The sequence below is a fragment of the Bombus fervidus genome, chromosome 1, assembly GCF_041682495.2.
Source record: "Bombus fervidus isolate BK054 chromosome 1, iyBomFerv1, whole genome shotgun sequence".
NCBI classification, from domain to species: domain Eukaryota; kingdom Metazoa; phylum Arthropoda; class Insecta; order Hymenoptera; family Apidae; genus Bombus; species Bombus fervidus.
In genome coordinates this window covers 13,373,760-13,390,114 of record NC_091517.1, presented here as the reverse complement: position 1 = coordinate 13,390,114, position 16,355 = coordinate 13,373,760, and the positions used below count along the sequence as shown (strand labels likewise).

The 16,355-nt window shown below is 33.5% G+C and overlaps 1 protein-coding gene across 9 annotated transcripts in view; it reads left to right on the top strand.

Moving 5' to 3' along the window:
* Atp8b (ATPase phospholipid transporting 8B) overlaps positions 1 to 16,355 on the top strand; it is a 73,470-nt gene that overhangs the window by 51,184 nt on the left and 5,931 nt on the right. For 4 of the 9 annotated variants that reach the window (XM_072002812.1, XM_072002804.1, XM_072002819.1 and 1 more), the window contains 12 exons: positions 9,437 to 9,495; positions 9,618 to 9,830; positions 10,243 to 10,448; positions 10,546 to 10,701; positions 10,792 to 11,434; positions 12,110 to 12,286; positions 12,804 to 13,545; positions 13,623 to 13,815; positions 14,920 to 15,071; positions 15,173 to 15,525; positions 15,768 to 15,993; positions 16,079 to 16,314. In XM_072002812.1, the coding sequence (XP_071858913.1) occupies positions 9,437 to 9,495; positions 9,618 to 9,830; positions 10,243 to 10,448; positions 10,546 to 10,701; positions 10,792 to 11,434; positions 12,110 to 12,286; positions 12,804 to 13,545; positions 13,623 to 13,815; positions 14,920 to 15,071; positions 15,173 to 15,525; positions 15,768 to 15,993; positions 16,079 to 16,314 (3,356 nt within the window). Of the gene's footprint in view, positions 1 to 90; positions 799 to 6,617; positions 7,096 to 9,436; positions 9,496 to 9,617; positions 9,831 to 10,242; positions 10,449 to 10,545; positions 10,702 to 10,791; positions 11,435 to 12,109; positions 12,287 to 12,803; positions 13,546 to 13,622; positions 13,816 to 14,919; positions 15,072 to 15,172; positions 15,526 to 15,767; positions 15,994 to 16,078; positions 16,315 to 16,355 lie in introns of those variants that run through there. The other 5 variants (XM_072002751.1, XM_072002775.1, XM_072002769.1 and 2 more) reach the window with 5 other exon arrangements.

Sequence of the window (16,355 nt, the reverse complement as noted above, 5' to 3'; positions counted from 1 at the left end):
ATCGTTTCCTAATTTCCACGCAATATTTCAACGCAGTAATGACACTTTACGAACGTGTAACGGTAAACGAAACCTTATATATGCACGCAGGATCAGGTGACAGGATGATTTCTTTACAGAAACCCCCCTTCAACCACGTAGGAAGTCCGCGCCATCACTAGCAGAAATCGAAAATTGCGCCTTCTTACAATAGATCTTCTTTCAACGACCTCAAATGGTCCCAGTCTTCGTCACGAAAACATTGTGTTGATACTATCACGTGACACTATCGCTACGCATATGTTGTTCCTTCGGTAGAAGAATCATCGTAGAGGAAGCAACGTGAAATCACGCTAGGACGATTTCTTGTGAACTAACCAACGACGTTTGCCAAATCAAAACTCAAAAACACGTGCGATAAAATCATCGGATTGTCGGTGATATTTCATCAAGTGGTTATTCACGAAAAATAGTGAGATCCTTGTAACATAAAATAGTATATGTTACTATTAGAAAAAAGATGCCGGTTAAAAGGCACAACCATTGGATGATTAGTAGAAACGTGAACGTAAACAGGCATCGTGTTTCAACGAAAACAGAGTTAACGGGCTAATGCCGTCCTGCACCTGCAATGATTCGCGAGGACGAAGAAGAGGAGGGACCCAGGTGGAAATATGTAAGAGGCGAGGCGGACATCGTCTCGTCGGCACGGCTAAAGTGCCACGAGGAAGAAGAGGTTGGCCTTATACAAGGTTTATAGTTTGCGTAGGATAGACGATGAGCGTCGAGGTTGACACGCTGGAACTCGAGGTCTTCGAGGTGAGTCCTCCAATCCTCTCGAGGACACGACGAACGGAAGTCGCGCGGTGGCTTCGACAAAAACGCAAAGACTTGCCTGAAGTCACGTCTAATTACGTAGCCGATAGTGCGAGGTCGCTAGTAGAGCATATTTTAGTTCTTGGTAATGCAATGACACGATTACTGTCTTACAATAATTTACAAAAATATATGACAATCGTAGGCCATATCTTTTTCATTAAAATTCGAATATGTATTTGTTTATTGTTGTTGTGTCAATTGAATATCAGGAATAGATCATTCAAGTATAACTAAGTAAATTAATTTTCTATGAACATGATAATGTGCTTTCGAGGTTGTGTCATGAACTTTGTTCAGTTTTCATTATCGCGTATATAATTTTTGAAAATTAAATACATGTCGTTATCAAGCGATGAACGAGTGGAAATTTAATTTTTAAGAAGTACTTGAGACTTTAACCTTCTTGCTCGTTAAAAACTTGTATGTTTTTGTATATCTTCATTGGATTTCCGTTCGGTGGCTGCCGTGTGCCGTTTGACGATCAGTGTACTTCTTACGTGGTTCCCTGAGTGTACTAGAACATTCCTTAAATTAGGAAAATAATCTTCGTGCCTTTTTAGAAAGAAATATGCTTTTTACATCTCATAACACCATCTTTTAATCTGCATAAAATTGTTTGTTTCACCTAGTTCTCTGAAATCTTGTTGTTTACTATAAGTTTGATTGGAGCTTGAAATGTAAGCTCTGCATAGTGTCTCTATGTTATTTCGTATGCACTAGTGTTTACATATCTCGATATTAAAATCCCATAAATTTCCGTCGTCTTACCGATGTTTGTGTACTTAACGCATAACGCGACGGCATATTCACCTCGTTTACCATTCTCAGATGAAACATACAGAGAAAAGAAAACAAAGTAGCTTCTAAGTTTAAGCAAACTTTGCAACGACAAATGAAAAAAGGAAATACACGATGGCGCCACGTTTTGCGACCTTTAAAATTACTCTGCGTCTAGTGAGTTTATGATCCTACTGACTGCATTAAAGAGGTTTTATTAACATACATATATTGAAAACATTTTACAATTAGAATGTATGCTACAGATTCTGAAAATATTAATATGATATTCGTTATTAATAACCAAAACCAGAACATCTGTCATAAGTAAAACTAGGAGATAGATGTACGTGCGAATAAGCCAATTGCCTTGGGGTTATATCATATATTAGCCTGCAATCGCTATATGAACTGTTTCAATTAAGTGCCATGCCGTAAATAGATATATATCTAGAGTTTCGTTTTTCTTTAGTACATACATATATAGGGTGATCCCTCTCGGAATCGGGTCGCTTCGTTATTCTCCTTGCTATTAGGTGTAAAAGTTATAAAAATTTATAATTTGTTATAAGTTATGAAAATTTAGGTATGAAAGCATTAAATGGTTCTTATTAAATGATTATTTATGGAAATATTATGGAAATTGTATCGTAATTTTTAAACCAAATTAATACCGCACTTTTATATGCGGTAGTAATTTTCTTTTAAATAGTTTCGTTGAATATGCTATGCGAATATTTTAGTATCAGGAAAATTATGTTTTAAAGAAATGAATTGTAACAGATATTGAAATAATATTTTGTGATATGACCACAAGAAATAATTGGAGGTTATATTTGTAACAAATTACACAACTTACGTATGCAGTAGTAATCGAACAAATTATTTTCTAGTCTTTAAACGTAAACGAGAAAATAATTACCCATACGATAGTCAAATTTGTTTCACGCGGTCATAATAAGTTAAATAATAAATACATATATGCCATTATGACCATGCGCGCTAACCAAGCAATGATCAACGTTCAAGGTAATCGTTGAAATCCGATTAACGAAAGTACAAATTGTTGCATCAGTGGAATCCTTACGTGAATTCATTCTTTAAATTATCCTTCAAATTTAAGAATAAATAAAATAAAAAATAAAATTACATTATCAAATCAAATCAATTATAAACAAATTATAAAATCATTACATCGTGAAAATAAAAGATAATAGAAAATAGTAATTTACATAAAATGTAATTTTTTCTACGTATATATATATGCATTATATGAAGTATGAAAAGAAGTAGAGAGTAAGGTGAGCATTAGGTCAATCGGTAGGATGCCAGTTTCAGTAAAGCGGAGGTCCCCAGTTCGAATCCTCCTTCAATGGAAATCTTGAAATAAATTCTTCGTTTATTTTCTTACCGATTTTCCACGCAAGTCTAATCTTGTTGTACGTAATATGAATGTTACGTGTAGCATTTAACCAACTTGCAAGAATAAAGAAGTGGTGGTGAGGTGTTTATGAGCCAGTTTGTGGACAATTTCTTCAGAGTGGTCAAGCAAACTTCACACAAACGATTTTTTTTCAATATCATAGATTGGTGATATAAATCGATCAAGATATTTGTCATAATTCTTAATCGACGTTAAATTTATTGCGAAAATTATAATGGCTTTATAAGAACTTAACATTCTATATCTTCTTTTCATTTCTATATCTCATCAAGGATTTTATACTCGATTTATGTATATGCATCTATATCAATGAAAATAACAAAAAATAATGATATGGAGTTTTGTACCGTTGAAAACAGTTAAAGAATAATTCATTTACGTAACATTTACATAATTCCATCATTTATATGATTTTACAAATTAAAGTGAAAATATTATTATTCCAATAGATGTACATATTTGCTGAGTTAAACAGACGAGACTAGCAATTTTTTTGATGTGCAATTTAGAACGATATAAATTCTATATAACTATACACTTTAATAAAAAAGAAAAAAGAAAAAAATGGTAACATCTTCAAACGAGAACTGTTCCCTGAATTTATGAGAGACTTGGTAAACGATTCCGGTTGATCTTTAATCTTACCATTAATTATCATCAAAGTAATAAGTCTTAATTACATACAGACAGACCTTTATCTTAATTAATATTATCATAAATTTTCTTCAAGTCCTTAAAAAGTTTCTGCTCGCGGTATTTATAGTATTCATTACAATTTACACTATTTACAGCGCAAAACGTAAAATCCAAGGGAAAAAAATGAAAGAAAGAATGGAGTAAATTCTTGGAAATCCCTTTCATAATTACGATGTCAGAGAACGAAATTCAATCATATAAATTGACTGGAAACAAAGAATTAGACCTTAATCGGGTTAACCGAGCTGTGATTCTCGAGCTTTTGTATTTCCATCTTGCTTGCGATCTTACTTTCGTAATAATAATTTTAGCAAAGACAAAAGATTTATAGTGTTTTAAGAAGATATTCAACATAAAATTGTGGCGACAAATCGTGTATTCCAACAATAAGTTTTTCATATTTTCTTTATGCCTGAAATATCGTGCAACGTTAAAAAAATGTTCAGTCGACTTGTAAATAACCGAAGCAACATAGTTAAAGAAATTAAGAAATATGAGGGATATATGAAATACTTTATCCTAATGGAGTGTAATAATCCTCGATAAATGGCGTTAAGCACGGTAACTCGAACGGATCTGCGTAACACAATAAAGATCCGTTATAGCCACTCAACTTTACGGTCATCTGCATATCGCGGCTTTATTGCAGACGCCGGAAAAGTCTGTCGACTTGTATCATACACTGTCCATGACACATTTTCGCACGCGACCAAGTCATTCTACTATCCTGCACTTTTAACAGTTTTCAAATGCGACGCTTTCTGGAGCATCGACGACGATATTTAATCATTTTTCTATACCCTTCTCAGCAACAACGTACTTATAAGCATATATAATAGAGACCGGTCAGAGGCGTCTACCACGGAAAATGGAAACCAATCGATAACTTCTTACATGTAGAATAGACACGTATCCTACATGTACAAACTTCTTCCATTCAAACTGATCCACATGCTCTTTCCAGATTGTTTTTGCTCGATAAAGCGTTCATCATTCTGTGATCGATTGTACGATAACAGAATCGCATTAGAAAATCCATTTCTCAAGAGAACGTCAATGTTTTGGCAGAATTTTGAAGATTTCAGTAAGAGTATTATTTTGCACTATTTAATTGCACATCATTTCCGATCTTTCGTTAATATTAGTTGAATAATATGTAAAATAAAAACCTTGAACTTTTTCGCTCTTAAATTATTTAACAGGCAAAAAAATTTCTTCTTCTTTTTTTCAACTTTTGTGCTTGTCACACGAGAAATATAAGCGATTTCTACAAACATTGTTACATTTAAAAACGTATCATTCAAAGCGTAATTGTAAGGGATTTGCCATCGCGATCACTCTGTGATTAAATACTCCAACATGATTATTTCACATTATTCTTCAAAGTTCAGCAAAAGTTTTAATTTCTTTTAATTAATCAACTACATTAACCTTCGATCTCTTACATGCTTGTCTTTTCAATCATACATATATATAAGCTTTTGTATCTCATCTTCCCAAAGAATGACTATAGAACTTAATGCGCGTTTAGTTCGCTTTTTGTTGAAGCATTCGCGATGCAACAATGCGAATGTAAGTCGTTCTTTCAGCTTGTCCTGAGCCGAAAAAACAAATTTAAAGAGACGCGTTTAGGGAACTCTCTTTCCACTCAGTATTCTGGCTCTTTTCTCCTTTCGACGAAATAGATCTTCCCGGTAACCTGTGCATCGTTAGCTTGTTTTCCTTTCTCCTTGGGGCTGTGCAAACAGCGAGGGAAAATAGAAATCACGACCATTAATGATTCACCGTGAATGCCGTTCGATTACTCTTGTTTAAATCTATTTAAATCCCTATCATGCGTATTCTCTTTCGTAGCAATTCCCGGCTCTTTTGGATGGGATAATAGAACTTTTCGAACAAGCTATAGGTACGTGGGGAATTGCGATTCTTCTAATCTCTCTAAGATATAAACTGGTTTAAAACCGAACGATGAATATTCACGATCTATAATTATACCTTCTGCGTTCTTGCACAACCGTTTCCCCGTTTTACTGATCGAATATGACAACTCAGTTTCCGAATGAATTAAAATGGACGGATATTTTAATGGGTATTTTCTTTCCATATAATATTTCTTCTTTTTATAGCAGAAAAATGTTTTTAAAGAAAACTTACTTATTTAGGAAAGTAGAGTTGAAACGAGATATTTAACAATGGTGAAAGAATTATAGATTAGAGATTAAATCTTTCAAGTAGTCTAATAGCGTTATTTTTCTTTCCTTAAAGCTAAGGATTTTTTTCTATGAACTACAAATGCTTAAGCTAAGGCCAGCTTTTCGCCGTTTTTAGAATAGTTTATTTGTTAATATCCGATCTGAAGTAGCAATAGGAGCATAAAATATACTTCTTAAAATAAGATAAATTAAACAGATCCATTCATAGCAAACATACCTAGTCTACTTCGTATCAAACTTACATTTAAATGTTCAAACACGATCACATTACCCGTATATATAACCATTAAGAGGGTGAAAGATTTTACATCAAACTAAATTTAGGTGTCTGAATCAAACATGTTCGCACGTTATCTGAATATATAACCGTTAAGGATGATCAAAGAATGTACACTAAACTTACATGTAAGTTTTTAAATTAGATAGAAACGTAAAAAAAAAGAGAACAAAATTAAAAAAAAAAAAATGAAAAGAATTGAAAATAAAGGAAGAAGTGGGAAAATATGAAATGAGCACACAGGGAGCCACGAGGAAGGTATGTTGGTCGTGTTAAACGGTGTGTCCTCGACCAATCGTTACCCGTTTCCATCGCGAAGCCTGTAACGCAATGTTGTCGTGTGATAACTAAGGTGAAGGACTGCGACGAGGCGGACAAAGTCTCGGTAGCGTGCACTGCGACAAAATCGGACGCGGAAGATAGCCGGAAAGGATCGACGACTGCCGCGTCAGTGTGCAACGATGACGAGAATTCTGGTACCCGTCGAAAAAAGAAGAAACGTCGAAAAACAAGGAAAAAACTGCAGCTGCAACAATTGCAGCTGGAATCTACCGACAGCCAAGTGCATTCGGTGGTGAATCTGCCGTCGTCTTCCGACGAAGTCGAGGCGGTTGGCGAATGTTCGAAAAGAGACTCATCCAGCAGCTTAGGTGGCACGAGCAGGCATAACACCCTAAGGGAATCTTTGCTCACCGTGCTAGGCAAGCTGGTGATCTGGAAAGGCACTAGGTACCGTTCGTCTACCGCTGCGTCTTCTTCACCCTCCGCACCGCCAAATTCACCGCCCGCGACCGAGTGCATAGGACGTAGCACTTCCTTTTTTTCCAGCGGTGAGTTAATTACTCACGAATTTTCATTATGTAACTTTGCCAACAATTTTCTTTAATACGAGCGTGCCCGGGCTATAATTGATTGGTTCAACGTTTTCCAAGTTTTATTCAAGAATGAAATGGCCTTGTTACTTGATTATGAATTAAGATTGTTTTAAGGTTGAAATGAGAAACGAAGGAAACGGTATTAGATTCGCTGTTCCCTTTCTGAGCTTCCTTTCTCCTATAGCTACGACTTGTGAAGGGAAAGAGCTGCATAAGAGGCGCCACCTGTGAACAGCATTTCACTAAATTCCACGATAAAGATTGTTTATACGAGCTGGTTTCCCGAGAACCGAGAAATGTCTTTGAATTCTTTTGACGATCTAATTTTGAACTTGAATTTTTGATAGTTTTGCTTTATGCTTCTTCCATTCCAATGTGTCTTTTTGGAAAATAATTTCGAAGTATTCTATAACACTTCTTATCGAAAAGTTCAGAAAATATATAGTGGGAAAAATAAGAATTATTACCTCAAATATGTGCAAAATTACGAAAATTTTGGAAAAAGAAGAAAGCTTTCGAATAAAGGAATCTTTACGACCCTGATGATGTAATAGCTCCTTTCAAGTTCTGCTTCTTTTTTTTAATTATTTTTATTATTGAAGGTTTACATAACAATATTCATTGCCTTGTCCCGAATATCATAGAACTCAACAATGCAAATTGAAAAAATAAATGCGAAATGTAGAACGGCTTTCTGCTATACGAAATTCTGTTTTCGAGCAAATCGATGCTGAAGATTCATTCAAGTACGCGTGCACTTAAGCGTGACCTCACCGATACCTCGGTCTAATGGACATCGCTCTGCACTACTTATATCGCCGTTCGTGTTTACGATATTAAACAATAATAAAATTAAACAATAAAATAAAATTGCTCTTCTTCGACGCTGTTCTTCTTTTTATTAATATAAAAATTATTGAAAATAACTTTTTTCCTTTCTCGACATAATCACGTTCCGTATATTACGCTTTTATAATGGTACCCGATAAATTTGCAATACTTTCAATTTGCATACTAAATTGCAATTTTTTGTTCGGAAATAAAATTTCGTATGAAAAATTAACACTCTATACTTTCTCTGCAATCTTTTTATGTAGCATTTTCTAGCTGTAATATACTAGCTTATTCTTATTAAGAACATTCAAAATGCAAGTAGCGGAGGACTAAGATCTTTATCTTTTTGTGGATCAAATGCCCGTATTACGTAATTGGTAGAACGAGGTTATTATTGTGACTGCAGCAAAACGTCGAGTAGAATAATAAATACATTCTGCGTATATCTTATTCGTTAATAGAAGAATGTAACAAAGTTGCAAACGTACAATTTCTGCATTATTACATTTCCTTTTTTACATTTGACTCAACTCATATCATTGAGTTTTTGCCAACATTATAATTAAATTACTACAGAACGATTGGGAATATTCCACTACAGAAAATCTGAATTGTAAAAATTGTTTAAATGTAACAGCACTATCGAATATTTATTATTCGATTATTGGAACAAGGTCATTTCAACTCCCATAAAAGACAGAACAGGACATATATATATATAATGATTTAGACTTTGTATTTATGATGACGAAACTATTTTCTAAAAATGACACAATACGATTTGTCTTCAAAAGTTCTTTATAGCTTTATTTTAAATATACAACATTCTCTATATATAATTTGAGATAGAAATTAGTATTTTACATGAAACATCTCATAACACCTACAAAAGATTAACGTTTAATTAGAAATAATATTGAATATTTGCGTTCAAATATTTCCTGCTAAGAGTTTGCAGTAAAATTAATAATCAGACCGCGTGAGTAACGAAACGAAAAAACGACATTTATACATTTTAGCGCACATTTGGATAGAACTGTTACAGTAATGTACGAATGTCAGGAAAAAACTATAACACATTACTCAATTTGGTGATTCCTACGTAATCTTGTAATTCATTCTGTTTCCAAAATGCAATCCGCAATACCTGGTGCTCTTGGCCACCTCTCGTATATGTATTATGCGACGAATGAGTTCACTTTAATCGATTCAACGGTGTGTATATTTAATTTTAATTTCGGGTGTATATCCAGTTCCTATTTTGCTAAACACTTATTTCTTTTAAATAAGTATACACCATAGTTAAAATTGAGATCATTATCATAATGCAGAAGGAAACTTCACAGACGATACCGTTTAAAATGAGAATCATTGATTTTCTTTGTGCCAACAACTACGTATAATTTGATGATCTTATAATTATCGCAATCCAATATCATGTCTGTTTCTTTTTCTTTTTCAGAAACGGAGAGGAGAATTCGCGCCAATAATCGCGAGTTCAACTCACAGTTTAATTATGCGGTAAGATCGAAATACGGTCTCGTAATTCCTTTTTTCCATGCAATAATTGAAGCTCGAGAAAACAGTGCCGATAATGACGAGACGCGTTTCATTTTTGTTCTTCTTTTTCATCTTTCTTGCAGAACAACTACATCAAGACGTCCAAGTATTCGGTTCTGACGTTCCTACCGTTAAATTTGTTCGAGCAATTTCAGCGACTCGCTAACTTTTACTTCCTATGCCTGCTGGTGCTTCAGATGATCCCCGCTATCTCCTCCTTGACCCCCATCACCACAGCCATACCCCTTATAGGGGTGCTCATGCTCACTGCCGTCAAAGATGCCTACGACGATTTTGTAAGTCGATCAAAACTGCGAAATTATTTTTCTAGGTGATCAATAAGTAAAAGTATATTTCTAATACTGCTGCTCTCCTTGAGTCTATATAATTCAAAATTGATTTTATATTTTATTAGATAATCTTTGTGTATTTCATGTTTTTTTTTTTTTTTCTACATACGATACCTGAAGAGATACAAACGTGAAGAACAGCAGAGTTAAGATCATACTAGAAATGGCTAGAAAAAATATTTACACTCTATTGTATTTACTATAGCAGCCAGTTAGCTATTAATTAATTAGACTTAAGTATATTAAATTTTGTATCATTTAGCAGCACCTTCATACGATTACAAAAATTTAATACTGTGAAAATGAAGTGTATGGAACCTAATGAGAAAACGTAATTAAACGCATTTCGTTTCTTTAGCAACGGCACAGCAGTGACTCGCAAGTGAACAATCGAAAATCTCAAACGTTGCGAGGTACTAGTCTTCGTGAAGAGAAATGGTCGCAAGTTCAAGTAGGCGATGTAATTAGAATGGAAAACGATCAATTTGTCGCAGCCGACGTGCTTCTTTTATCTACTAGTGAGCCAAATGGTCTTTGTTATATCGAAACCGCAGAATTAGATGGGTTAGTATCTTTTTTATTGATATCGTGATACAGTATTTTTGCTTAAAGACGGGGAAGAATAAGAATGGAAAAATACTAATACATTTGGTGATTTTAGGGAGACGAATTTGAAGTGTCGGCAGTGTTTACCTGAAACTGCCGAAATGATGGATAATCATGAATTGATTGGTCAATTTGACGGAGAAATTGTTTGCGAAACTCCTAATAATTTGTTGAATAAATTTGATGGTACTCTTACGTGGAAAGGACGAAAGTAAGTAATCGTGTTCCTGTTAGTTCTATTACATTTAACACGATATAAAGACACATACGTTAAAACTGTTTTATGTGTAATACATTACAGATACCCATTGGACAACGACAAAATTATATTACGAGGTTGCGTGCTCCGAAACACGCAATGGTGCTATGGCGTGGTCATCTTTGCAGGCAAGGATACCAAATTAATGCAAAACTCAGGGAAGACCAAATTTAAGAGGACTTCTATAGATAGGCTGCTGAATCTTCTCATCATCGGAATAGTGTTCTTTTTACTTTCTATGTGTTTGTTCTGTATGATCGGCTGTGGTATTTGGGAAAGTCTTGTAGGCCGTTATTTTCAAGTGTATCTACCCTGGGACTCGTTGGTGCCTAGCGAGCCTATGGCAGGTGCCACAGTGATCGCTCTGCTTGTGTTCTTTTCTTATGCTATCGTATTGAACACAGTGGTGCCAATCAGTTTATACGTGAGTGTCGAAGTTATCAGATTCGTTCAGTCGTTTTTGATCAACTGGGATGAAGAGATGTACTATGCACCTACGAACACACACGCTAAAGCAAGGACTACTACATTAAACGAGGAGTTGGGACAAATAGAATATATATTTTCCGATAAAACCGGAACATTAACACAGAATATCATGACTTTTAACAAGTGTTCTGTGGCAGGAAAATGTTATGGGGACATTATCGACGATGTTACCGGGGAAGTCGTCGATGTAAGTGAGGTGAGTCTGTTTATCTCTTTATCCATAATCAGACTCGATGCGGATGATGGGGTACGTTATTACTAGTTTGTTGTATAAAGAAATCGGTCGTCTTTTTCACTAGCTTTAATGTTTTGTAAAAATGTAACATTTTACTTTTAAGTTCAATATTTTTGTTATCGTTGCAATGAGACTCACTGTGATCTATAATTTTCAATACTTCAGTGTTGAGTTCCTCCGTTATGTACATGTCTTATATCAAGAAATATAGATAATTTATTGATTTGAAATGGCAAGTTTGTTTCTTAAAAAAGATACTTGCTTAATTACAGACTTTTTATTGTATTTTCAAATCACAAATTATTATATTTAATAAACTTAATCATCTAGCATTGATATATTCATACATCAGTTTCATTCATTTCATATTTGTTATCAAGAAAGAATGCAATTGTTTATAAAGTGAAGATATAATGTATTGACATGGTGTCCGAGATTTCATTAAAATGAAAATTTTTATTTATTTTACTTAATAATATAAGTATGTTGAGTGAGTAAATATCAAATAGCAAATAAAAGTTAGTTCTGTAATTTCTTCTTGGTAACAAAATGCAAACAATAGAATCATTTCACAGTTTGGCCATATTTTGCATAAGTTTTCATGTACATCACTTAGCATGTGTGTGCTGCATGTAGACGAACAAAGCTGCCCGAACACCTACGATGCGATGGAAAAATGGACAAGAATTTGTTCAAGTTTATACACCTATAAGTGGTCCAAACGTACGTCTACTGGAACAGGTGGATAGGATATCCAATATAATTGGAGAGCCAGGCCCAATTGGCAGTCCGATGGTTCCACATAAACTTTCTGTACGCATGACAATAATTAACACATCTCTCCCACAAATGGAGAAAATTTTATGCATTATTCAGCTTACTTGTTTCCGTTGTTAGCCTATCTGTATGCTATGGTAGCTAGATACGTTGTAAAAGAATTACTAAACGTACAAAATTTAACAAATGTTTTGGCTTTGCAAGTATCTAGCAATTACTAACTATTACTTTCCAATTGTTGTCTATATTTTCTAATACGTTAGATACATTAGATGCATGTGTAGTACTTCCTTTTCTTTACAAGTAAATTCAATTGCTCTTAAATTGCTTAAATGTTGAACATTAATTTTCACAATGCTTTGAAGGAATTATAAAATTATAATATCTCATATGTGTCTGCCAACTTGACCGAATCTATTTATATGGAGGCAAGGTATTTATTTTAATTTCTAACATTTCCATTTCCACATACTTACTATCTTTTGTGTGTCATACTAACACATTGTAGCGCACAAAAAATCGTTTCTAAATGTAATTTAATGTACGTTTACAGACATTCCCAGCATTGGATTTCTCCTTCAACAAGGATTACGAACCGGAATTCAAGTTCTATGATTCTGCATTACTCGATGCTGTAAAAGGGAATAACGAAGATGTTCATAGTTTCTTTCGATTGTTGGCACTTTGTCATACTGTTATGCCGGAAGAAAAAAACGGCAAGCTAGAATATCAAGCACAGTCACCGGATGAGGCTGCCCTTGTATCTGCCGCTAGAAACTTTGGTTTTGTATTTAAAGAGAGATCTCCAAATAGTATAACAATTGAAGTTATGGGAAAACGTGAAATATACGAGCTACTTTGCATTTTGGACTTTAATAATGTTAGGAAAAGAATGTCTGTAATTTTGAGGAAGGATGGACATCTTAGGCTATATTGCAAAGGAGCGGACAATGTTATTTATGAACGATTAAAAAAAGGCAGTGAGGATATCACGTCAAAAACATTGGAACATCTTAATAAATTTGCGGGTGAGGGCTTAAGAACATTGTGCCTTTCGGTCAGAGATCTAGATGAACAATTTTTCAATGATTGGAAGCAACGTCATCAAGAAGCTGCCATGAGTCAAGAAAATAGGGATGATAAATTGGATGCGATTTATGAAGAAATAGAAAAGGATATGACGTTATTAGGCGCTACTGCCATTGAAGATAAGTTGCAAGATGGTGTACCTCAAACTATTGCTAATTTAGCTCTGGCTGGTATTAAAATCTGGGTATTAACTGGTGACAAACAAGGTATTGTCTTAAAATCATCATCTTAAAGCTGTATACACCATAAATAAATATTTATGTTGTTTTATATTTTTATACAGAAACAGCTATCAATATTGGCTATTCCTGCCAGTTGCTGACAGATGATCTTACAGATGTTTTTATAGTAGATTCCACTACTTATGACGGTGTTGAAAATCAGTTATCGCGATACTTGGAAACTATCAAAACAACTTCTGGTCATCAAAATCGGCCAACTCTCTCCGTTGTCACATTCAGGTGGGACAAGGAAAGGTCAGGCACATGAAAGAGACGGAGTACCAATCATTAACCTTTTCCATATCTCAATCTGACTAATTAACGCATTTATTTTAAAAGTTTCTCTTTCATATTGAATGTGGCATCATGTTCTGTGTAATGCTTTCTTCGTCTGGTTATGCCTAAGAATTTATAAATATTTCAGATCTAGATTTTCTGTCTTCAATATCAAGTTCAAATAATAAGATTCAATATAAAAAATCATTGATCACGAATTATGCATTCTCAATAATATTGCTATTAATAAGTACCAATTAGTTTAAATATTCTTTAGCATGCAATATGATATTTCAAAAGTATTGATAAGTTAAACTGCACCAATACATGTCAATTCAATTTATGATATATGCAACAATATAAATTTTATTATATTTAAATTGATTTAAGTTTCAATTATACAGTTAAATATATATTTGCATGCAAATTTTAAGATATTCATATATATACAGATGTTAAGGTTCTGTATACTATCAATTACTTTCTTTCTCAAACTCTCTTTTTATTATAGAAAAATATTGAGAATCTATTTATCTCGTGCTTGTCGATTATTCTATTTATGATGTAGACATTTGAGTACAGTAGATTTAGGTATCATTTTTTTTCTCAAATACTCCAATTTTTGTTTTGTACTTCTCAATATCCTATAATTATGTATTAACATTAATTAGTCGAAACAAATAATGATAATTATCATGTGCTTGAAACTCACTCCTTCTCTTTCTGTATGCTTAAAATTAATCTTAGTAATAATGATAATAATAACAAGAACAACACCGAAAGTATGTTGCTTATGTCACGTTATTATATCAGTAGTTCATGATACAGTGCACTGTGTGTATTGTTTATGATTAATACGCATCATTTTTATATTCAATGGAACAAATTAAATTTCTTTCTTTTTTTCTTTTTTTTTTTTCTCAGCAAGTAATTGTATATTATATTTTACCATTGGTTGAGTTTAAAAGTTTAATAACTTCGGGAAAAAGTGAAACTTGATTCTAAGAAAGCACTGTTAATGTAAATCATATTTTATTCTAAAGTCATCTTGTTTCATTTAAACTTTATATTTTTTATATATAGCAGCGATACTGAATACAATCCTAGCAGAGATGAACAAGATGAGCATGAGATGGAACAAGCAACAGGATTCGCGGTGGTTATTAATGGGCATTCCTTAGTTCATGCATTACATCCGCAACTTGAACAACTTTTCCTCGATGTATCAAGCCAATGTATGTATATCTATTTAGAAAAATTCTCGTATATTTATTACAAAAGATTATTTATATTTATATTATATATAATTATAACATTGTACATTCTAAATTCTTAGGTAAAGCTGTGATATGTTGTCGCGTAACTCCTTTACAAAAAGCAATGGTAGTCGAATTAATAAAGAAAAATAAAAATGCTGTGACTCTGGCAATTGGTGATGGAGCAAACGATGTTTCAATGATAAAAACAGCTCATATAGGTGTTGGCATCAGTGGGCAAGAGGGATTACAAGCTGTACTAGCATCCGACTATTCCATAGGGCAGTTTAGATTTTTGGAAAGATTACTTCTCGTTCATGGGAGATGGTCATACTATAGAATGAGCAAATTTCTTAGATATTTTTTTTACAAGAATTTTGCGTTTACATTATGTCACATCTGGTTTGCCTTTTTCTGTGGATTTAGCGCACAGGTATAAATTTATTTTATTCATAATCTCATCTATATCCACTATGTATTTTATAGTTCTAAAATGATGAGACTAAGGCGAATGTGATTCGCAAAATTCCTTTGTTGAGCAACTAGTTCCAAAGTCGAGTATTGGGGAATTGAACAAATTTTTAATTTATTCTGATTTTCAAACATTTATAAAATGGAAATTTGGTTGAAGGATAAGTTTTTGATACATTCTTACAAATGTTTATTTCTTTGCAGACTGTATTTGATCCTATGTATATTTCTGTCTACAACCTCTTTTATACGTCATTACCTGTAATGGCAGTCGGTATATTTGATCAAGATGTTAATGATAAAAATAGTTTAATGTACCCAAAACTTTATGCACCCGGATTACAAAATTTACTTTTTAATAAAAAGGAATTTTGCTGGAGTGCTATACATGGATTTTTTGCTAGCTGTGTATTATTTTTAGTTCCATATGGTAAGTGTAAATAATGTATGCACCATTTTGCTATGTTTTGAAATTAAAACATTTCAATTAAGATTAAGATTGAATGTATCTTTAGGAACGTATAAGGATGGAGTATCACCAAAGGGCTATGTACTTTCTGATCATATGTTACTAGGAAGTGTTGTAGCTACTATATTAGTCATAGTCGTGACTGTCCAAATAGCCCTTGATACATCATATTGGACAATTGTTAATCATATTATGGTTTGGGGCTCGCTCATTTGGTATTTTATTTTAGATTATTTCTATAACTTTGTCATAGGTGGTAGTTATGTTGGCAGTCTTACAATGGTATGTTATTTGTATTAAATATTTGTTGTATTAAATATTTT